The sequence below is a fragment of the Dendrobates tinctorius genome, unplaced genomic scaffold (genome assembly GCF_039654945.1).
Source record: "Dendrobates tinctorius isolate UK_male_01 unplaced genomic scaffold, ASM3965494v1 ptg000145l, whole genome shotgun sequence".
Classification (NCBI taxonomy): Eukaryota; Metazoa; Chordata; class Amphibia; order Anura; family Dendrobatidae; genus Dendrobates; species Dendrobates tinctorius.
Genome location: NW_027361812.1, coordinates 2574665 through 2595402, shown reverse-complemented (window position 1 = coordinate 2595402; position 20738 = coordinate 2574665). Strand labels below are relative to the sequence as shown.

The 20738-nt window shown below is 42.3% G+C and overlaps 1 protein-coding gene across 3 annotated transcripts in view; it reads right to left on the bottom strand.

Annotated features, from left to right (window-relative positions):
* Window positions 1-5937: 5937 nt before the first annotated feature.
* Window positions 5938-20738, bottom strand: part of LIMA1 (LIM domain and actin binding 1) — a 47692-nt gene continuing 32891 nt past the window's right edge. For 2 of the 3 annotated variants that reach the window (XM_073546117.1, XM_073546119.1), the window contains 6 exons: window positions 20253-20410; window positions 13311-13412; window positions 13163-13217; window positions 12253-12362; window positions 10264-10397; window positions 5938-8949 (listed from right to left, as the gene is read on the bottom strand). In XM_073546117.1, coding sequence (XP_073402218.1) covers window positions 7986-8949; window positions 10264-10397; window positions 12253-12362; window positions 13163-13217; window positions 13311-13412; window positions 20253-20410 — 1523 coding nt within the window. In that variant the 3' untranslated portion in view covers window positions 5938-7985. The remainder of the gene's footprint in view (window positions 8950-10263; window positions 10398-12252; window positions 12363-13162; window positions 13218-13310; window positions 13413-20252; window positions 20411-20738) is intronic. The other variant, XM_073546118.1, reaches the window with a different exon arrangement.

The window sequence follows — 20738 nt, the reverse complement described above, 5'->3', positions numbered from 1 at the left end:
TAGAATTGTATGAAACATGGGTGACCTCTGTAAGGACTTGGACACAAGTGGTGGTCACCCTGACCTACAATTAGACGCAACGCAGCATGGAGGGACGGGGGTCTCCAACGCAGAAATTATTATTCGGCTGAATAAGGGAGTAAAGAGTTACAACAATATCAAACTGCAATAAAATAAGTAAACGGGACAAGATATCCTCTAGTAAGACAATGAGGCAAAAATTACCAAACATCGACTCCTCTGTTCCAAGGCAAAAACAAACATATCAGCTGCTTATGTGGATCTGACTAACGAAGGCAGAGCAATTACCCTGCAATGAAAGGAAGCGAGGCCCTTGTCCTCGGGAACAAGGCCAGCACTTGTCCACTTACAAGAAATGCTTCTTTTTAGTTTCCCTTTGATGCAGCCCCCCCTCAAAAAAACATGTGATGATCATGAATGGACTAATAGCACTGGAGGCTCCGATTCCCCAACTCATTCTAGATCTACCCTTCCTGTTCATTGTGAAGGGGCCACAGATGCCCCCCAAACATAAGTCCTTGTCTAATAACCATGTGGGGAAGGGGACCCCTGAAATTAAATTCAGGTACTACAGATTTCTAGATATGCCCGATATACAGGTGCAAAAGATTTATTAGCTGCGTTCACACCTGGCAGGTTTAAAAAAAAAAAAAAAAAAAAAAAAAAAAAAAAAAAAAAAAAAAAAAAAATCGGCAACTTTGAGGAGATATAGAAGAAAAAAAAAACCCCACAGTAAGGCCTCCTTCACATGTCCTGGTGATTCCTGGACAGGAAAAAAAAAAAAAAAAAAGAAAACACAGTACTGGTGAGATCCATAATGCATGCAAGTGACATCCATGTCCAGTCTGTGTGACCACAAGTACCAGCGCCTGGGGACAGCTGTACAGTTCGTGCTGTTCCCAGGCGCTGAAGGCAGCTCTCATCATAGTCTCCTGCTCGTCCTGAGATCAGAGCAAGCAGGAGACATTGATGGGAGTTGTATTCAGCAGCTACCGTGTAAAATAAATAACAGCACAGGCTTCAGCACAATTTTCATAATTAGCAACGGGAAAGCCCATGGTTGGAGGCTGATGTTAATCTGGGACAAGAGACCATACCCCATAAGGTTCCCAGGCAATTAACTGCCCACAGTTATATGCTAAGCCTTATCTGGTGAATTTACAGAAAGAAGAAGAAGAAAAAAAAAAAAAAAAAAAAAAAAAAAAAACACAACAACACATTGGGTCCAAATAAAATTCAAACCAGCAAAATCTGAACAGACAGCTGTGGGTTGATATTTATAGGCTGGGAAGGGGCCAGAGATATTGCCCCCTCCCCCCCAGGGTACCAACATCATCCCTCAGTCACCCCAAGTCTGTCACTTGGCATCACTCTTACCTCTTGCCCTGTGGTGGCAGCGAGCGGGGTAATAGGCTTGAGGTCACCTTTTGTATTGTCAGGTGACATCAAGCCTAGGGGGGTCTGTAATGGAGACATAAGCCACCCCCCCTGCTAACCCCACAGTAGGCTTGCAAATAAACGCTTCTCTTGTGGAATTTAGGGATAATGTAATGTCCGTATTTGTGGTCCTCAAAAAACGACCTGCATAGGTCGTTTAGAAGTCAGTGCATTTCTTGCAGTTACAAGAGGGAAAACAAAAACCATGACATCAATATTTTACATTACATGAACTGGTGTTTGGTGAGACTACTGCACCAAGGCCCATGGACTTCATGTTATATGCCTGTGGCCCACTTATCTTAATATACTTGGCACCAAAAGATGTGGATAGAGACCTACTGAAATCTTCGTCGCTCAGGAGCCCCAAGTAGGATCTTAACTTCATTTCCCACATCTTCAGAAAATTCTCGAACTGATAACTCACGTGGCCCAAACCTTATAACACTACACATTCCTTTTTATGGAGCACCCTGTCCTACAGTTGGCTTTTCTTAGACCAGATAAACCATCTTGTTGAAGGGCATCTGTCAGTAGGATCAATCCTCTTTAGTGGTGTACATGGGCATGCAGGTCAGAGCAAGTTGAATATGATACTTAGAAATCCGCGATTTTATTTATTCCACAGAAAAATGTTTTCCCTCATTTTTTTAAGCAAGCTGTTGAGCTCTATGGGCAGGATATAGATCCCAGAGAATCTGCCTCCAGAGCTTACTTTACATGGAAGTAGGAAGAGTTACCAGTGTGAGACATGTAATGACTGACTGTAATTATACTCAGCAGAACTGATCTTTGTATCTTGGTCTCATTACAAACACACTTATAGCTTCAGTTGCACTTGGTGCTGACAGCTTTGCAGTGCCAAGTTAAGCTCCAAGGCAACCAGTGTGGGGGGGGCAGTATAGCAGAACTGTCATTACAAACACATCAGCAGTTGCAGTTCTCATCTCAGTGCTGCTAGCTTTGCAGTTATATCTCTCGCCAACACTAGCTGCGTGAGCCGATAACTCAAGTAGTGTTGGTTGCAGCCAGGCACAGCTCTGCAGCTGAGCTGACCGTAGCAGAGCAGTAGATGTATTTATCTTTACAAAGTTCTGCTGTACTCTTATCACACAGATATCAGTAGGGAGACCCTTTTTTACTGCAGATAATACCCCCTTATTTAAAATAAGCTCTGGAGGCAGATTCTTGGGGAGATGTGTGTCCGGCCCATAGCACTTACCCACATTTTCTTAATATGTGAATGAGCCGTTTTATCTGGAAACAAGAAATGAATGCAGATATCAAGGTATCAGTTTATTCAGCTTTCCATGACCTGCATGTCCATATAGATGGTTTTTAAAGGGAGTATCAGTAGGATCCACCCTACTAAGCCACGTCAAAGGAGTACAACATAAATAACTTGAAATAGGAAATGGGTAGGTACCAACATACAATTGACCCCTATAAGCAGCTTACTCATCTCCTTTCCAAATCACACCTCACCACCTGTGCACTTGACCCCATCCCTTCACACCTGCTCCCCAACCTCACTAACATTATCATTCCAGCCCTAACCCATCTCTTCAACCTATCCCCAACTTCTGGTACCTTCCCCTCTGCCTTCAAACATGCCACCATAACACCCATCCTAAAAAAAAAAAAAAAAAAAAAAAAAAAACACAAACCTTGACCAAGCTGCTATGCCCAGCTATCGCCCCATATCACTGCTCCCGTATGCTTCCAAACTCCTTGAACAGCATGTCCATGCTCAACTTTCCTTCCACCTCTCATCTGACTCCCTCCTTGACATCCTGCAATCTGGCTTCAGCCCCCACCACTCCACTGAAACTGCCCTGACCAAAATTACTAATGACTTACTCACAGCCAAAGCTAACAGACAGTTCTCCATCCTTCTTGACCTGTCCTCTGCCTTTGACACAGTTGACCACTGCTACAGATTCTTTCTTCCCTTGGCATCAAAGACCTTGTCCTGTATTTCCTCATACCTTTCTGACCGCACATTCAGCGTTTCCCACTCCCACACTACCTCCTCATGCCGCCCCCTCTGTTGGAGTCCCCCCCAAGACTCTGTCCTGGGACCCCTACTTTTTTCCCCCATCTATACTCTTGGCCTAGGACAACTCAAAGTCCCATGGCTTCCAGTACCACCTGTATGCAGATGACACTCAGATCTACCTCTCTGGCCCAGATGTCACCTCTCTGCTGTCCAGAATCCCGGAGCGTCTATCAGCCATATCCTCCTTTTTCACCTCTTGCTTCCTAAAACTCAACATAGACAAAACTGAACTCATTATCTTTCCTACCCAATCTATTATGGTAAACGGCATCACGCTCTCTCCCGCACCTGAAATCCACTGCCTTGGAGTAACTCTCGACTCTGCCCTGTCCTTCAAGCCACACATCCAATCTCTTGCCACCTCCTGTCGCCTCCCACTCAAAAATATTTCCAGAATCTGTCCCTTCCTCAGTCCTCAATCTACTAAACCTCTTGTACATGCCATCATCTCCAGTCTTGACTACTGCAACACTCTGTGGCCTCCCTGCTAACTCTTGCACCACTCCAGTCAGTCCTCAATTCTGCTGCCTGACTAATCCACCTCTCTCCTCGCTACTCCCCTGTCTCCCCCCTCTGCAAATCCCTCCATTGGCTCCCAATTCCCCAACGAATCCAATTCAAACTACTAACACTGACCTACAAAGCCATCCACAACCTACCCCTCCCTATATCTTGGAATTAATCTCCCAATATCTTCCCTCATGTAATCTTCGATCCTCCCAAGACCTCCTACTTTCCTCCACACTTATTTGTTCCTAACACAACTGCCTCCAAGATTTCTCCCGAATATCCCCTATCCTCTGGAATGCCATGCCTCAACACGTCCGATTATCCACCACCCTTGGATCCTACAAATGGAACCTGAAAACTCCCCTCTTCAGGAAAGCTTACAGCCTGCAATGACCATGCTGCCACCTCATCACCACCAGAGAGCTGCACTCCTGACCTTCTGTCTCTTCCCCGCTATCCCGTAGAATGTAAGTCTGCAAGGACAGGGTCCCCTCCCCTCGGTACCAGTCTGTCATTGTAAATTTGTTTACTGTTAACGATATCTATAACCCCCCTTCTCATGTACAGCACCATGGAATTAATGGTGCTACATAAATAAACTAGCCGTTTCCAGCCAGCTAACTCGGCACGCTCATTGCTATCTAATTAACGCTGCTGGTGATTAAACTAAAGTAAATAATGACAACATTCAATAGCGCTTACGCAGGTGGTAAATTAAATTAAAAAGAAGTTAATAATCATTAAAAATCTGAATACTAATGATACATTTTATTCACAGTGAAAAATCAAAAACAAACTGGATTCAGTAAGATGTGCGTTTTTATTCAATCCAGCATCTAAACAAATTTCATAACGAAACATAAATTAAGTTAAAATTTCTCTAAACACAATTAAATGTATAGTCATTTTCAAAGATCTTTCCTTGACTTCTACCAGGTACAGTTTGAACTGAAAGACCTTTACAACTTGCTACTCTAGAGAATGCAGTGTATAATTGACCATGTGAGAATACAGGATCAGGTAGGAGAACGCCAATCTTACGTGGTGGGGGCGGCGGGATTATGTGTGGTGACGTGGTGGGGGCGGCAGGATTATGTGTGGTGACGTGGTGGGGCGGCAGGATTATGTGTGGTGACGTGGTGGGGGCGGCAGGATTATGTGTGGTGACGTGGTGGGGGCGGCAGGATTATGTGTGGTGACGTGGTGGGGGCGGCAGGATTATGTGTGGTGACGTGGTGGGGGCGGCAGGATTATGTGTGGTGACGTGGTGGGGGCAGCAGGATTATGTGTGGTAATGTGGTGGGGGGCAGGGCTACTGTGCAGGGGGCGGGATTAGCAAGTAATCATCATCATGATATTATATATATATTTATTTAGCAATTCCTGGTTAATAGACTATGCAAATTTAGGTCATGCCTTAAGGCATTATCCAGGATTTTTTTTTAACAACTTGCCTGTTCTGCCCTGCATTTGATCTTTTCCGGCTCAGACGTCACGGACTGCTCCTGTGGCCTCGGTGACCTTATCAACAGAGCAGATTCTTTCGCTCTGTTAACATTGTCAGTGACGTCTCGTCATGCTGATTGACAGCCAACTCCACGCTGCTTGACTGTGGGAAGATGGTCGCCAATCACTATTATACCAGCAGAAGAGGAAGAGCTGCTCTGTGGACATGAGGTCAAATGAAGCAGCAGAATCGCTAGCAGAGATGGAAACTACCTGCCTGTAAGTTCTTAGCCTCAGAAGAATATATATAAAGAAAAAAAAAAAAAAAAAAAAAAAAAAAAAAAAAAAACACACCTTGAAAATCCCGGATAACCCCTTTAATCTTAACATAGCATGACAAGTTGACCGAAAATGAATAAAAAAAAAAAAAAACAAAAAAAAAAAACACCACATGATCAACAAGCTTGAATAAAAATCTCTTTATTGTCAGATTGGTTGGGAAGCAAATATATTACAACTTTTTAAAAAATAAAAAGTACCAACTTATCAACACATTCATAAAATCTGAGAAAGCCGCACCTTGTATTAGAAAAGAAAAAAAAAAAAAAAAAAAAACTCATTTTATTTTTAGGAAAAGTGTAAAAATCAGCCACAAAGAAATCCACATAAACCTCCATCTAAAACCAAATCTCATCCACACTGAACCCTACTATGCTGTAGTGTTTATGAACAGGAGATCATGCCACATCCTCCAATTACACCTTCTAGTGCTTGTGAAAAATATATAGAAATTAACAGATGGATTTTACACTTGTGCTGCTAAAGCCACAAAACGACAAATAAAAATGCTAAAATGTTCTTGTTCAGGTCTGAAGCGATCCTGATACATTCATTAGCAGCAGACCTGGAATGTACAAGTATTACATATATTGCATAGTTTGGATATCTGCTTCCTGTGCAAAATGCAATACAAAACGTGGTCCCATCGGAAAGTGCCCTGGTCGATGGACAACGAAGGCCGCATTCTTGTGCAGTGAAACAGCACTAAGGAATCTGGCCATAAAAACCAGCAAAGGTGCCCTTCCCATATGAATGAGCAGGTGGCATCCTTACAATTACCGTTCCAGCCCAAGACCTACTGTGCAAGATTTAAGCAGATTAACCTTGTTGCCATTTCTTTATAGGAGCAGCACATTGCACTTCTGACCCAGAGGGGGCTGACGGTCGGACATACCCAACCATAACTGGAGGCTCTACATGCATTATGACTTTGGTCAATTTCTTCCAGTTCACTACCCGATTTCAAAAAAAAATAAATAAATAAAAAAAAATGCACACCTACAACTGAGAGGCAGGTGACTACGAAGGAGGTTGCCTTTATAAAAGCATATATATTGCAGAACTCTCTGTAAAAAATTTCCTGGACTTGAAAGTTCCCGACACATAAAAATATATCACCGTTAACGCAGTTCCAGCTGTGCAAAACAAAAGTGGGTTTTCCTTAGGATGCAACCTCACCCCCACATAGGCTTCCACCTGCTGTGCTAGATAGCACCAAGCTAATGTAAAATGCTACAGTACAACAGCGCACACAGATGGCCTGTACTACCATAGTACTGACTTGGCCACCGTCTGACTTTTTTTTGCAAACGTCATGCTGATGGCTACACATTTGGGAACCATCATGATTACACAGTATAAGTAAATACTTATAGTCCCATTAAACAAGTCTGAACGGCTCTTATAAATGTTGTGCTGTTTGCTTGTCCTACTAGAAATGTAGGACTAAATTGACATTTGGGGGTTACTATTCTCCCATTGAAGACTCGCCCCCGCAGAGCGACACGATCAGCACTCATTGGAGGGTGTTACACTGTAGCGACACACCCCTTTGACCAGGAGAGAAGTAACACCCACTTATCAATTTCTTCATACTTTTTTTTTTGAGGAATGACAGCAGAACAGCAAAATTTTTTCAGAACAGAATCAATGGAAAATACAAATATTTGCTAATAGAACCAAGACAAACTTGTTTGCTTTTCTTTTGCCAATAGCAAAAAACAGAAAAGTGAGACTTTACATTAGCTAGTATCCCTCAAATTGCAGCAGGATGTTCTACCACCAGGAGCCCGGGGTGCCCATGGAAAAATTGGTAACAGCGGTCATTCAGCAATCAGGGATTTGCCATTGGCAGCATGAAGGCAGATTTCTTGATCGGGATAATTAACTGTACGACAAAGTGCTATACATCCCTAGGTCATGTTGATCTTCTAAGAATAAGACATTGATTTCCATGAGAAAACTGGACATAGTGACCTAAAGCAATCACAGCATCTTATACATTTTAGCTATCAAAAAAAAAAAAAAAACATTAAATATTGCTGCCTTAAACATGAAGGTGGAGGAGCAACAGTTAAAATGGGACTTTACACTAGATACAACATGAAATCAGTTTAACTAGAGAATTAAGGCTGAGCCATGTACAGCAAAAAGCTTTCCCCAAGATGAGCGATTAATAGTCGTCGTCATCGTCGTCATAATAACGATTTCTCTTGATCTGCTCTTCTACGCTCAGTTCTTCCACATCTTCTCCCTCAAAGTAACCATTGTCTTGAGATCGTCGATTCAGAGCTGAAGAAGGCTCCTTGGGCATTACTAGATCTTCCGTGCTAGAATGTGCAGAATGAGTAGATTCCTCAGGGGAGAGTTGCTGTTTGGAAACCTCCATTTCAGAATGGTCCCCATTTTTAAAGAAGCCCTGGTCTTGAGTTTTTGAAGGGGATTCCTCCTTGACTTTAGTGGTTACGGGCAATGTGTCATCATGGTCAGGTTTGGCCTTTTCATACTCTGGTTTCTTATCGTGTACTCCTTCCGTATCATCCCAAAGTTTTAGGAAATCTTGCTTTCGTAATACTGGTGACAACGCAGATGAATTTCCTGGTTCTTTCTGGCTTGTGGAGACTACTGGTTTTGCTACAGTGAGCATGAATGGACGGCTGCGCTCTCTAAGTGATGAACTTCTCCTTAGCTTCTTAAGGTCAGAATCTTCCTCATTTTCAGTTTTTATTAGCTCTTCACTTGGTGGCCATTTTGGCTTGAACACTTTAATGTTCTCCTCCAAAGAATTACCAGAGTTTAGCAATCCCATTGGTGGTGGCCAAGCAATTTTCAGCTTCTTGGTTTCTACTTGTTTTTCTCGCTGATGTGCATTACTAGCAGATATAGCCTCCATAGAAGCAGCCAAGACACCAACTTTGGCGATTGGTGCCTCTTCTACAACAGGGCTGCCAGGGTCTTCAGTGGTGTTACTCTGCTGGACAAGATTCTCGTTTTCAGCGTCATCTTTCTTAGTTTCCCACAGTTCTTTATGTGGTTTGTGCCCGAAACCCTCGTCGTAGTTCCCTTTGGATTTAAAGAGTTGGTTGAAGTGTGGCTTGCAATAAGCATTTCCATGCAATGAGGCGTAGTTTCCAAGACTGATGGATAAAAAAAATAAATAAATAAATAAAAATAAAGAAACAAATACTTTCCTGCATCAAAACATGCAAGTGCTCCACTCAAGCAACTGGTCATGCCAAATGGTTAAGTTTGACTTCCCATTAATAGGATCATAAAGTTACAATCTAAAACAAGAACAGGAATTAATTCATACGTGGAATATTTTGTGACAATCAGGAAAAAGGATATGGTAACTGAACTGTAGACCTGCAGTAGGCACAAAGCATACGCTAAGGAGTTTATTAGATAATTTGTACTGGCCCCATATTACCAACCATTGTATTATAGCACAAGGGTATGACAACGAGAGGGGTAAGGTTTTGAGAAAAAAAAAAAAAAAAAAAACCACCACACACACACCTTTATATACAAGTACCGAAGATGGACACTGATGGGTTCATATTAAAGTTGGACTCTAGTGCCGATGAAGCCACTGAACGTAATGTCCGAACCCCGGCTTAACGGTATTCAGTTGTATGCGCTGACAATGTCCATCGACTAGGATGAAGACAGCCATAGTGCGCCATTTTGTGCACCATTATTACCCGTGTGATGTATAACACACCGACTTCGCCTGCATCAGAATAGTAAGTGACCTCATCATATGCCTGAACGCTGTTTTTTCGGGGGTTTGGACTTAAACCCTGATGGAGCCATGGATTGTAGGGTCAAATGCTATGTGTACATTGCCCAACAAGTATTTGCAAAAGTTCTGCTTTTATCTTAAATAATTGCCTTTTAAAACCTTTTACAGAGTGACCATTTAAAAAAAAAAAAAAAAAGTGATGTCGTCAAAACCATAAATTGGTTTGCTGCCAAAGCAGATTAATTCAGTGCAATTTTTAAAGTGAAAGACATGCAATGCTTCGTCACGTGATGTTTTTCTTTTACCAGCTTTCTTTTGACCAATGCCCAAGTTATGGAGCTAGTCTCGACGTTTGCAATGAAGGAAGAAACCACTCCATTACAGATTAGGTAAACCACTGCAAAGGAGAAAGTCAGGGTAAAGCCAGAAAAAATAAAAAAAAAGTTATATACACAAATGAGACAAAAATAAATCTCGCACACCCTTAACATTTATTTTTCCATTATGGAATGACTATACTAATCTGAACATGTCAGACAGATAAATAAAGAAACATTTGTGCTGCCGTTACATGCAAGATGCATTCATGTTCAGTCATCTCAGGAGCCGAATGTTCGGCCTGCTGGGTTCACACAAGGACAAAACTTGTATCGTGTATAGAGTAACCTAAAACCAGTCCCAATAGCCTGCCCTGGAAGAGTCATACCTGAGCTTTGTAGAGCAGTAGTGACAGCGGAAGCAGCTGTTGTGATAGACTTGCTGGTTGGCAAAGAGACGTTCCATAGGGTAAACCGTCTTCTGACACCCAAAACAGATATCTCTTGGAGGCGGCTGAAACTTCTGTTCAAAGTACAAAAAAAAAAAAAAGCAAACTATTAAGTAAATAGACTGTAAATACACAAACCTCTAGATTTTTGCCACTCACTACTGCAAAGAGATGGGAAAATACAAGAAGCAGCATGAAAAAAAAAAAAAAACAAGTAGCAGGAGTGGGACACATGACAAATGAGCAAAACTGTGCAGATACATGCCAAACGGAAACCCCTTTATAATGAATCCAGGGTAGAACTGCACACTGATCTCAGAGCCCCCCCCCTCTATAGCCTTCTATGCTTTGCCAGCAGCATGCAGTGAACAAAGCATGCTCATGTGACTCCTGAATTAATTATGACCCAGGCCTCACAGAACCCTATGGGGGAGAATACAAGAACACAGCATGTAAAAGTCACGTACAGAGAAGGGTGTACGCGCTGCCTATGCCACGGCAGCTTGGAAGAAGACAAGGCCTAAAAAAGGTGGAGGCTGCAGAGGTCAGACTACAAGGGAAGAGGAGGACAGAAGCGATAGGAGTCAGGAGAGAGAAGCTGGAAGACAGAAATAAGAACAGTCAAATAGTTTCTGGTTTACAGAAAGCAAACGCTGATCAGCAACCATCAGAACCGAGAATAATGTAGCCACAGCATTTATTTCTTGTCCATTCTGCAACAAGTTACATATTTCCCAATATCTGATCCCGATAATGACTGCTGCTCAATGGCTTACCATTTGTAGCCCTCAGTCTGGATCGCTGCCAGCTTAAAAAACGCTGTTTCACAGATTTAGCAAAATAGCATAAAGTCAAATTCAGGAGAATCTGCAGAAAACCCCCCGAGTAACAAAACTGGCGTTCCCCATCGTAATAATTTACTAAGGTCATTCAGACTCCATAATGAATAATTCAGTGAGCATCAGATTTCTCAGAGCCCAAATGATCTGGGATGGCTGACTACCAACAGATAGCAATGTCGGGTGACATCGCTACACTCTTATGTGCAAGAAAAGCCGAGTCCCTTCAGTGTTGCAGAAGTTCTGCTAATGCAGATGACTGACAGCCCAGTACAGCACTTACCACTGGTGGCGCAGCAAGACAACTGGAAAGTGAGCAAAAACTACTTGACGGTGTTGTTCAGTGAAAAGTCATCATCTATCTGCAGTCAGCGGTTTGTCCCACCGCCACCAATCAGCGGTATCCAGTTAAAAAATGGAGCGGCAGGTTGGGCACGCAATCACTGCATTCATTCTTTATGAAACAGAGCATAGCGCTCAACAGCTCCATAAGGAATGAACAGAGGGCTGGTCCAACACGTGCACTGCAGCTCTGTACCAAGGCTGGGTTCACACAAGTTTAGGCCAAATCGTCCATCATATATACACACACACACTAACCAATTTGCATGCAGACCACTGTCCGTGTGCAAAACATTTATGTGAATCATAAAACTGACTTGCATGGTCAGTGTGCTGTCCATATGCTATCAGTTTTGCATACAGACGTTTAATACATTTGTCTGAATGAGCCCCGTGATCTATGCCGGTTGCAGCAATTGGACCAGCACCCATTGACAAGTCTCACTATACCCAGTGGATAGGCGAGGCGTTGTATTCACAGGACAAGCCCTTTAATGTATGCAGTAGCATACAGTACAGGATGTCTGCTTTTCTTATCTACACAATATTGATTAAATATTACATACATCCTGAAAGACTGGCCACCTATCCATTCACACGTCATATCTGGCACTCAAGATTGCTGAAGAAACTTCACCGAAAACCCAGCAATTCTTCAACTTACATTTTTAACACTGCAGGTGGATATTAGAAATAATGTGATAGTGGGAGTGTGCCCCAGTCACCCGCATTACAGCTCGCCATTTACCTTGGTAACTTTGGGTGGAGTGGTCTCCAGCTGGTTCAACGCTCTTGTTTGTGGGCTATACCCAGGAGAACTGCTTGGCCTCTGGAGCTCTTCCTCGGGTTTTCCTGAAACTTCCAACATTCACTTTACCAAATGCATCGTGCCATCCAAATAACAGATTCCAGTTGTAGAGAAACTCCAGCAGCCATTGTTATTGGGCCAAATAGGCTTCGGGCGATTAAGTGTTTCAATAATGCTGCAGCGCCGCAGACCATGCAAATCACCCTAATGACTTTCGTTAAAGGTGTTGGTACAAACAGGCTGCTAAAAAGGGAGCAGCGCCAAAACTGCATGAGACCTGTCCGTATGGTTAGCATGTCTCATAGGGTCTGAGTAGTACATTTAGCCAAAAATCTGATTTTCAATTTTGCACATTTTTGCTTAGCAGCATTAGAACAATATAAGTTCAGTATTTGAGCCCCATTTCTTTACAGTTATGTAGAAAATAAAAAAAAAAAAATTTAGATTATATATATATATATATATATATATATATATATATATATATATATATATATATATATATATATATATATATATATATATCTCTATAATATAGTCAAGCCCTTTTATTTATTTTAATAAAATCTGTAGAAAGTCTTAATATGGCTGCTCTGGGAAATCTTGGCTCTAGAGAGTCATCGCCTATGAATACAGCTACGACATAGATTCAAGCTTTTTCTGTTATAGGCCAGACAGTAGGATTTGTCCTAAGGGCTTATTCACAAGTCAGTGTTTCAATGTCCAAACCACTTTGAGAAAGCCTATGCTTGAAAGTCTGACACCTGTTTTTGTTTAGGAGGCACTGGATTGGGTATAGAAATACCGTTTACCAGCCCAAAAAAACCCATGTGCTTTCTCCACAACTTACCATTGCTGTCTGGCAGACTCTGGGGCGTAGAAGGACTGCTCTCACTTACTGATCTCTACAAGTAATCAAAACACAATGCATTAAGTACGTACACAAAATAATAGCCGCTGCCAAGACGAACACCAACATGCGAGCGCTTCCTCCTTACTTTGTCACTTTCCGCAGAGGAGCTGGAGCGTGCTGCTGGACTGGGAGGGACATTTTCCTTTTGCTCTGACTTGATGTCATTCCAAATTGCTTTCGCATCATTCTGCAGAAATAGAGAATTAACCTTTTTAAAACACAAAAGCAACCAGGAAAATTAAAATTGTCGTTAACCAATATGCTTAAGATAATGCAGAAGCGGAGGGTTCACTCCTTGGAATGTCTGTAGACACGCTCCTATATCCAGAACTGTCTCGTGCAACATGAAAGAAAAACACACATCAATATGTGATAACTAATTGACATCCCCCAATTTTATCCTCAGGGGAGCAGACAAGACACCTTACTGCCCAACCTTCATTAAAATAAAAAATCCAAGTTCTGCCAATTCAAGCATGTACCTAGGGGGCAGGAGAGAAGGGCAATTCGGAAGATGACCAACATGTGGAAAGTGGACACCTAACTTTCAAATATTTAGCAATTTTTGACATTTTGCCTAAAATTTACAGCGATTGGAGCTTTAACCTCTTACTGCCAACTGATGGAATAGTACATCAGCTGGCAGTATACCCCGCTTTGATGAGGGCTCCGGTAGTGAGCCCACAAAGCTGGGACATGTCAGCTGTTTTGAACAGCTGACATGTGCCCACAATAGGCACGAGTGGAATCGTGATCCATTCGTGCCTATTACCTAGTTAAATGCCGCTGTAAAGCAGACAGCGGCATTTAGACGGCGCTTCCGGCCACCGGGCCAGAAGTACACGCACGACTGACTCCCGTCACGCAATCGGGGGTCATCGGTCAATATAACAACCAGAGGTCTCCTTGAGACCTCTATGGTTGTTGATGCTGGATTGCTGTGAGCGCCACCCTGTGGTTGGCGCTCATAGCAATGCTGTCATTCTGCTACATAGAGGCGATCTGATCATTGCCTCTATGTAGCAGAGCCGATAAAGCTAATCGCAGCTTCTAGCCTACCATGGAGGCTATTAAAGGGGAGAAAAAAAAAAAAAAAAAAAAATCATGAAACTTTTTTTGGGTCGCTGCAACATTGCATTAAAATGCAACAGGCAATCAAAAGATAGTATCTGCACAAAAATGTTATTAAAAACGTCAGCTCAGCGCCCAAAATAAAAATAAGCCCTCACCCATCCCGAGATCATGAAAAATGGCAGCTCAGTTTTAGCATTTAGTGAAACTATCAAAAAAGCAAAAGTGTGGGATTGCACTTTTTTTTTGCAATTTCACCACACTTGGGGGAGGTTTTTTCCCTGTTTTCTGTTACATGACATGCTAAAACCAATGGTGTCGTTCAAAAGTACAACTCGTCCCGCAAAAAATAAGCCCTCACATGGCTATATTGATGGAAAAAAGGTTGGCTCTGGAAAGGGGAGAGAGATGAAAAACGCTCCGGTCATTAAGGGGTTAAATATTCCCCCTCCTTGAGCTGGACCAGTGCACGTCCCTTATGTCAGAAATAAAGCTACAAAACCTGAAACCAGCGCAATATATTGATGGTTGGGCCTACTTCTAGTCTATATGATTCCAGCATCACTGCAGATATAGGCCAGCCAACTAATATGTATGGAGGCCTCCCCGACATGGGCGGGGGAATCCTTCAGGCTGTTGTAATTTAACGTCTGATGCGTCTGTTTCTGTGGTATTCAACTCACCCCATGAGGCGATTAAAGGGGGTGGAGGGGAGGAAAGAGAAAGCCACCACAAAAGAAAAAAAGTCCATGACTGAGTGAAGGAGAGCTGGATAGCTGTGGGCTGAACAAGCATTCAACTGACAGCCAACCCTACACGAAAATCAGGCTTGACTTCACATTATCCGTTGTATGAATCCATATCTGCACCCCAATACACTGTCAGAACTTTATAGTGAACCAGGTCCTCTACCTGTTCACTACAGGAGGAGGCAGATCACTCAATAAAGGAGGAGTGTCCCATCATGGAAGGACCAGAAGCAGGCGAAGACCCAGTGACAGCCCAGCCCGTGCATCAAAATCCAATTAGTAGAAAACTTTGAGTGGTAATTAAGAGGGGAGAAAAAAAAAAAAAAAAAAAAAAAAAAAAAACACACCACAACAGATTTCTAGTTAATCTGTCAGACAATGCTGTAATATCCATGTCTGGTCTTCCCAAAGTCATGCGGATCTCTAAGATCCAAAAAGAACGCCCATTACCACATTCCCAATAAGCAGTAATGTGAGGTAGAGCCGTGTGATACAGGGCAACGCAGACACGGAGTTTGGCATATCAAAGTCAGAACAATGTGTGGAATATAGGAAGGAACACAATCGATCTATTGAACTTGAAGCAGCGTCTAGATATGGCTGAAGAGGAGATGGCAGAGTCACTCCAGCAGAAGTGGTCAGACCGGTTTCTCTGCGCAACAAGTCCTTAGGAGCAGCACAATAGTGAGATCCGGAGGGTAAAGAACACAGAGGAAATTGCTGGGCTCCAGGTCCTGGTGAGTCACTCATTAGTGCTCAGATGAGGCCTATACCCAGCCCTGCACTGGGAATGACAGAACACATGCCCCCATTATGGCAATTTCCTGTGTAAGAAGCAAATGCAGCAGAGGCTGCACCATATATACATTCAGCTACGTAATAAAGTAGTGACTGAGTTTAGATAGATCCGCAGATGGCCAGGAGTACAGGATGAGCGGCCGCCTGCCGTGAGCAGTTTACCGGAGGAATTTCCCCTTATGCATTTGGCAATGTATAGATCAGAAGGAGATTTATTGGCAGAGTCTCAGAGCTGAATCGCACTGTGGAGGAACTACAAGTCACAGAATGCAAAAAGCAAAAAACACAAATAAAAAGTAAAAAAACAGCAAATCATGCATAAAGGTAATAAGGGTATTTAGTAAACATAATTTTGATCAAAACAATGTACAAGCCATCCCGCCACATCACGGCAACCCTTGTGGGACAGTCCTACTCTAGTATTTAAAGTCACAGAATGCAATAACTGCATTTAGCAGGACATGCTGCGAGTTAAGTTTATATTTACTGTTTTGAGAAAGCAATGATGTGCAAAATATAAAAAGCTCTGCACATGCTCCACCTTTGATAAGGTATCTAACATATCATCCGGGGTAATCTGCTGATCAAAGCAGCAGCCTTGCATTTCCCTGTAGCAGCCACTGCAAGAAAACTTCAGCTTCATTAGAGAGGTCCGCTTGGAGTGAGCAACATGCACCTTCAAAAGCAGATGTTAAAAATTAAAAAAAAAAAAAAAAAATCCTGCTTAGGTACACACAAGGTACCCATGCCCCCCAGAGACCCCACTGTCTGTGGGAAATCTAGACACAGATTCTTTAACCAAATTGGAATTGCAGGAAACTATGCATGCACAAGTCCAAGGTCATTTGATATCTCGCCTGACATTCTCAAAAGGGGGGAGAAAAAAAAAAAAAAAAAAAAAAAAAAAAAAAAAACACCCTTGTACTTCTCAGTTTGAATAAGAAATAGTCTAAAGCCTCTCAAACAATAGTACACTTTACTATGGATATCAGGAATTCCAGCGTTAAAGGCTGCGAGCACCTTTCCAGATATACGGCTTTTTAAATGCAAAGCTAAACAGGGAAGCCATCACTTTACTATAGTTTCATGCCATCCAAACAGTACAGTATGGATCAGCCTGGCTGTATGATTGCAGCCACATAGGATTCTCTCTGAAACCCTCGTTAACAAAAGTTTAAGGCGGTTCCTCCTACAATGCTGATTGATGGGAGAGACCTGTCAATCACCGGGAGAAGCCAGTACTGGAGCACTCTCCCTATGGTTCCCAGTTGGCTCTTCAAACTACAGTACTGGTAAAAACTTTGGATATTTTTTAATGCAATGGTTTTCCTTGTCCTTTTTTGAATGTGCACATCCTGGTTTTGAGCCCTTCAGACTGAAATCTACAAAAAAAGTCAAACAAGCAGAGAGAAAAAAAAAAACAAAAAAACAGAAAGACAGCTTCACATTTGCTATAACACTTACTCTGATGACAGCTTTACATACCCCATTGCAGCTTCATCAGGTCAACACCTTGAATGGCTTCCAACAGCCTTGAAGGAGCCATTAGAGGTCCTGAGCACTTGCTCAATGCTTTGCCGTCACACTGCGTTCCAGCTCATCCCACACCATCTAATGGGTGACTGAAGGCCATGTCACCTGGCGCAGCACTCCATCTCACTCCTTTGTCACATAGCCCTTCCCCAGCCAGAAGAGGTGTTCAGTGTCATTGTACATTGCAACACAAATGATGGTCCCACTAAAGGCAAACCAGTTTGGATGGCATTGCTGAATGCTATGGCAGCCATGCTAATTCAAGGCACAAAGTGTCATTAGCAAAGTACCCCCCATCACACTACCTCCTGCTCCATGGTGGGCACCACACATACCATCTGCTCACCTTTTTATGTCTCACAGACAAGAGACAAGACTATAAAGTTTATAGTACAGATTTCCACTCCATGCCAGGGGGTTGCTTGGCTCAAATATGGCCTTGTTTGAGGTCCTCAGTAGAGGCCAGCATCTCAGTGGTCTCTGGGCATCTGATGTCGAGATGTGCCTAACTTGACGCCTGTGCATCATTTATAAGGACTATTTAGTTTTAGAGCACCATTGATTCCATGGTGCTGTACATGAGAAGGGGTTACATACAATGCACAAGTAGAAATTACAATGAACAAACTAATAGTGACAGACGGGTACAGAGGGCTTTGCGGGCTTACATATATGAGGTGCTGTCAACTTGCTGTTTCCAAGATGGTAGTTGATGAACTTCTCATGACAGGGGAGTTTCATCTTAGCAATTGCTAAAACTTTGCAGGTATTCTTAAATAGGATAATGAAAACCACCCACTTTCCAGCTTGACTGCTCTTGATGTCTTAAAAGTAAAAATGGCCTGTTCCTCTATTTCACAGAGTCCTTCTTGCCATATCTGACTGAGCATATGTGGACTAAGGCTCAGCACTGTATGGACCAGTGAACCAACACTGACTCTGCAAGGCACACCTGATAGTTGCAAAACTTTCTGAAGGCCCGAAATAAAAAATAAATAAAGTGCAAGACAATCGTTTCTATTGCAATCTTATTAAAAACAGCAGTCCTCAGATAAAGAGCCTACATCCAGCCTGTATTACTGGAACAGAAAAATCTTAAGATGAGGCCTCGATGCAAACAGCTTTTCAGAACAAATTTTGCAGACTAAAAAGCAGAGCTCATGTAGACGGGCCAATAATTAGCAAGGAGCTTACTTACGCCGGAGAGAAACAAGCTGTTCCTAGCTAAACATGCCAGGGATCAGAATGAACAATAACGACCAAAATGGTTTATTCGAAGAGCAAGGAGATTTTTAAGCTTGTTTCGAAATAAAGGGCATTTCCCATGAACAGAGGAGATTTAGATAAATCACTAGATATTAGAATAAAAATTTTAAAAAAATGTCCAGAATAGGAAAAAAAAAAAAAAAAAAAAAAAAAAAAAAAAAAAAGTAAAAGTGTTCCTGCGCTGAGATAATCTTCTTAAACGTGCCCCTGCGGTGTACTGTATAATGGCTACACGTAGGCACATGGTCTGCACATAGCTCATGGGCAGGGAGAAGGGAAGGAAAGTAAAAAGACAGTACGCAGCATCTGCAATCCCATGCTGTCCTATCTGTATCCTCTTTTGCTTCCTCCCCTGCCCAGGAGCTGTGGTATGATCAGACCATGTTCCTGCACGGTCAGACACAGCCATTACATAGTACACAGCAGGGGCAATTTTTTTTATTTTAAATAAACTTGCAATTTTGGAAATGTTTTTAATTCCAAAGATCTATTAATTTAAAAAATAAAATAAAAAAAATAGTACATTGCTGAACAAGTGATTTTGCCCATTTCTGATTGTCCAGTGTAAACAGCAGAGGTGGTTCTGAAAACACGCTCTGTACACTCACTGATCGCACTGCACGCAGTAGAATCGTTGAAGTGTGGGCAGCACTAAAAATATGTACAAATAATTCATGTCCATAGCCTTTAAGTCACCTAGAAATATAAAGCATAAAACGTCCAGCCAGATACTATGAGCGCGAACGGCTTCTCATTCCACAAATAGTTTTGGCTTGATTTCCCATTATCAGGCCGTCTTAGGTTTCTGCCAGTAACAGAACGTGCAGTTTTCCAGTAGGACGACACCACAAAGTCTCTTTATAAAAAGTGAAATGCCACAAGATAGACGAGAGGGTATACAGATAGCATCTACAGTTACTCCAACTGACCACATACCCACTTCTGGACTAACACTTAGAAGTCAAGTGTACTGGAGCGATAGAAAGATGCCACTCATCAGCTGACTGAGAATGTCCTGGCGGTGACATATTAGACTCATGATGTCCTGTGTAGTCTTTCAGACACTTCTTAGGCATCTTTCACACTTCCGTTTTTTTCTTGTCAGTTAAAATCCGCCAAAGTGGCGGAAAGCGGATATATACTGTATATTCAAAAAAAAAAAAAAAAGAAAGAGACGGATCCGTCAGTAATGCAACTCAATCGGGGAAAAAAACGGATCCGCCAAAAAAAAAATGGCGGATCTGGTTTTTTCAAAAACTGCCAGATTTTGACTGAAGGTCAAAAACGGAAGTGTAAAAGAGGACGTAGGAGGATGCTATCATGTTATAAGGAAACGCTATTAACATGCAGATATGGGGTCAATCTTCAGGATTAATAGCGTTTAACACGAGAGGATCCGTTTACATGGTATACCCCAGGTTTGCAAACTTACAGTCAATTCAAGGTCTCCAATAGAGAAGTGCGAGTGGCATCACTGGTCAGCGCTAGTCATTCTGAGTCAACCATTTCTCAAGTTGGAAGTAAGAAGGGCACTTTACTCGTGCCAAGAAAGGTTTCATTGCTACAAGTCATATTTTAGAAATCAAAAGGGAAGGCATATGAAGATTTACCGTAGGAGAGGCGGGCTTGGCCTGTTTGCTCAGGGCAGCTTGGTATTTCGCCATTCTGTCCTTAAGAGAGGTGGTTTCCAAGACATGAGAGATTTCCTGACTTTTTTGAGAGACAAGCTTACTGGGACTGCTGTCAGGAGAACTGATGGATGAAAGACCTGTACATCAAGGCAATAAACAAAGTTATAACCTGAACTAATGGCTACAATGAAGAGATATGACAGATACAAGCATGTTCAAAATAGGCTACCTAGACATTATACAGTGGCGGGTATGTGAACGCAACAGAACACAGCAGGATGGGCAGACAGAAGCATGGCATCAGTGTGAGGAACATCCATTATGATACAAAGTAAAAAAAAAAAAAAACAAAGCAACTTAATTGTTTTTCAAAGTGTTGTCTTATGCAAACAACTCATGCACCTATTTAACCAACAGGGAGAGGAAAAATTCACAAAAAAAACCCCACCACATTGGAAGAGGGGG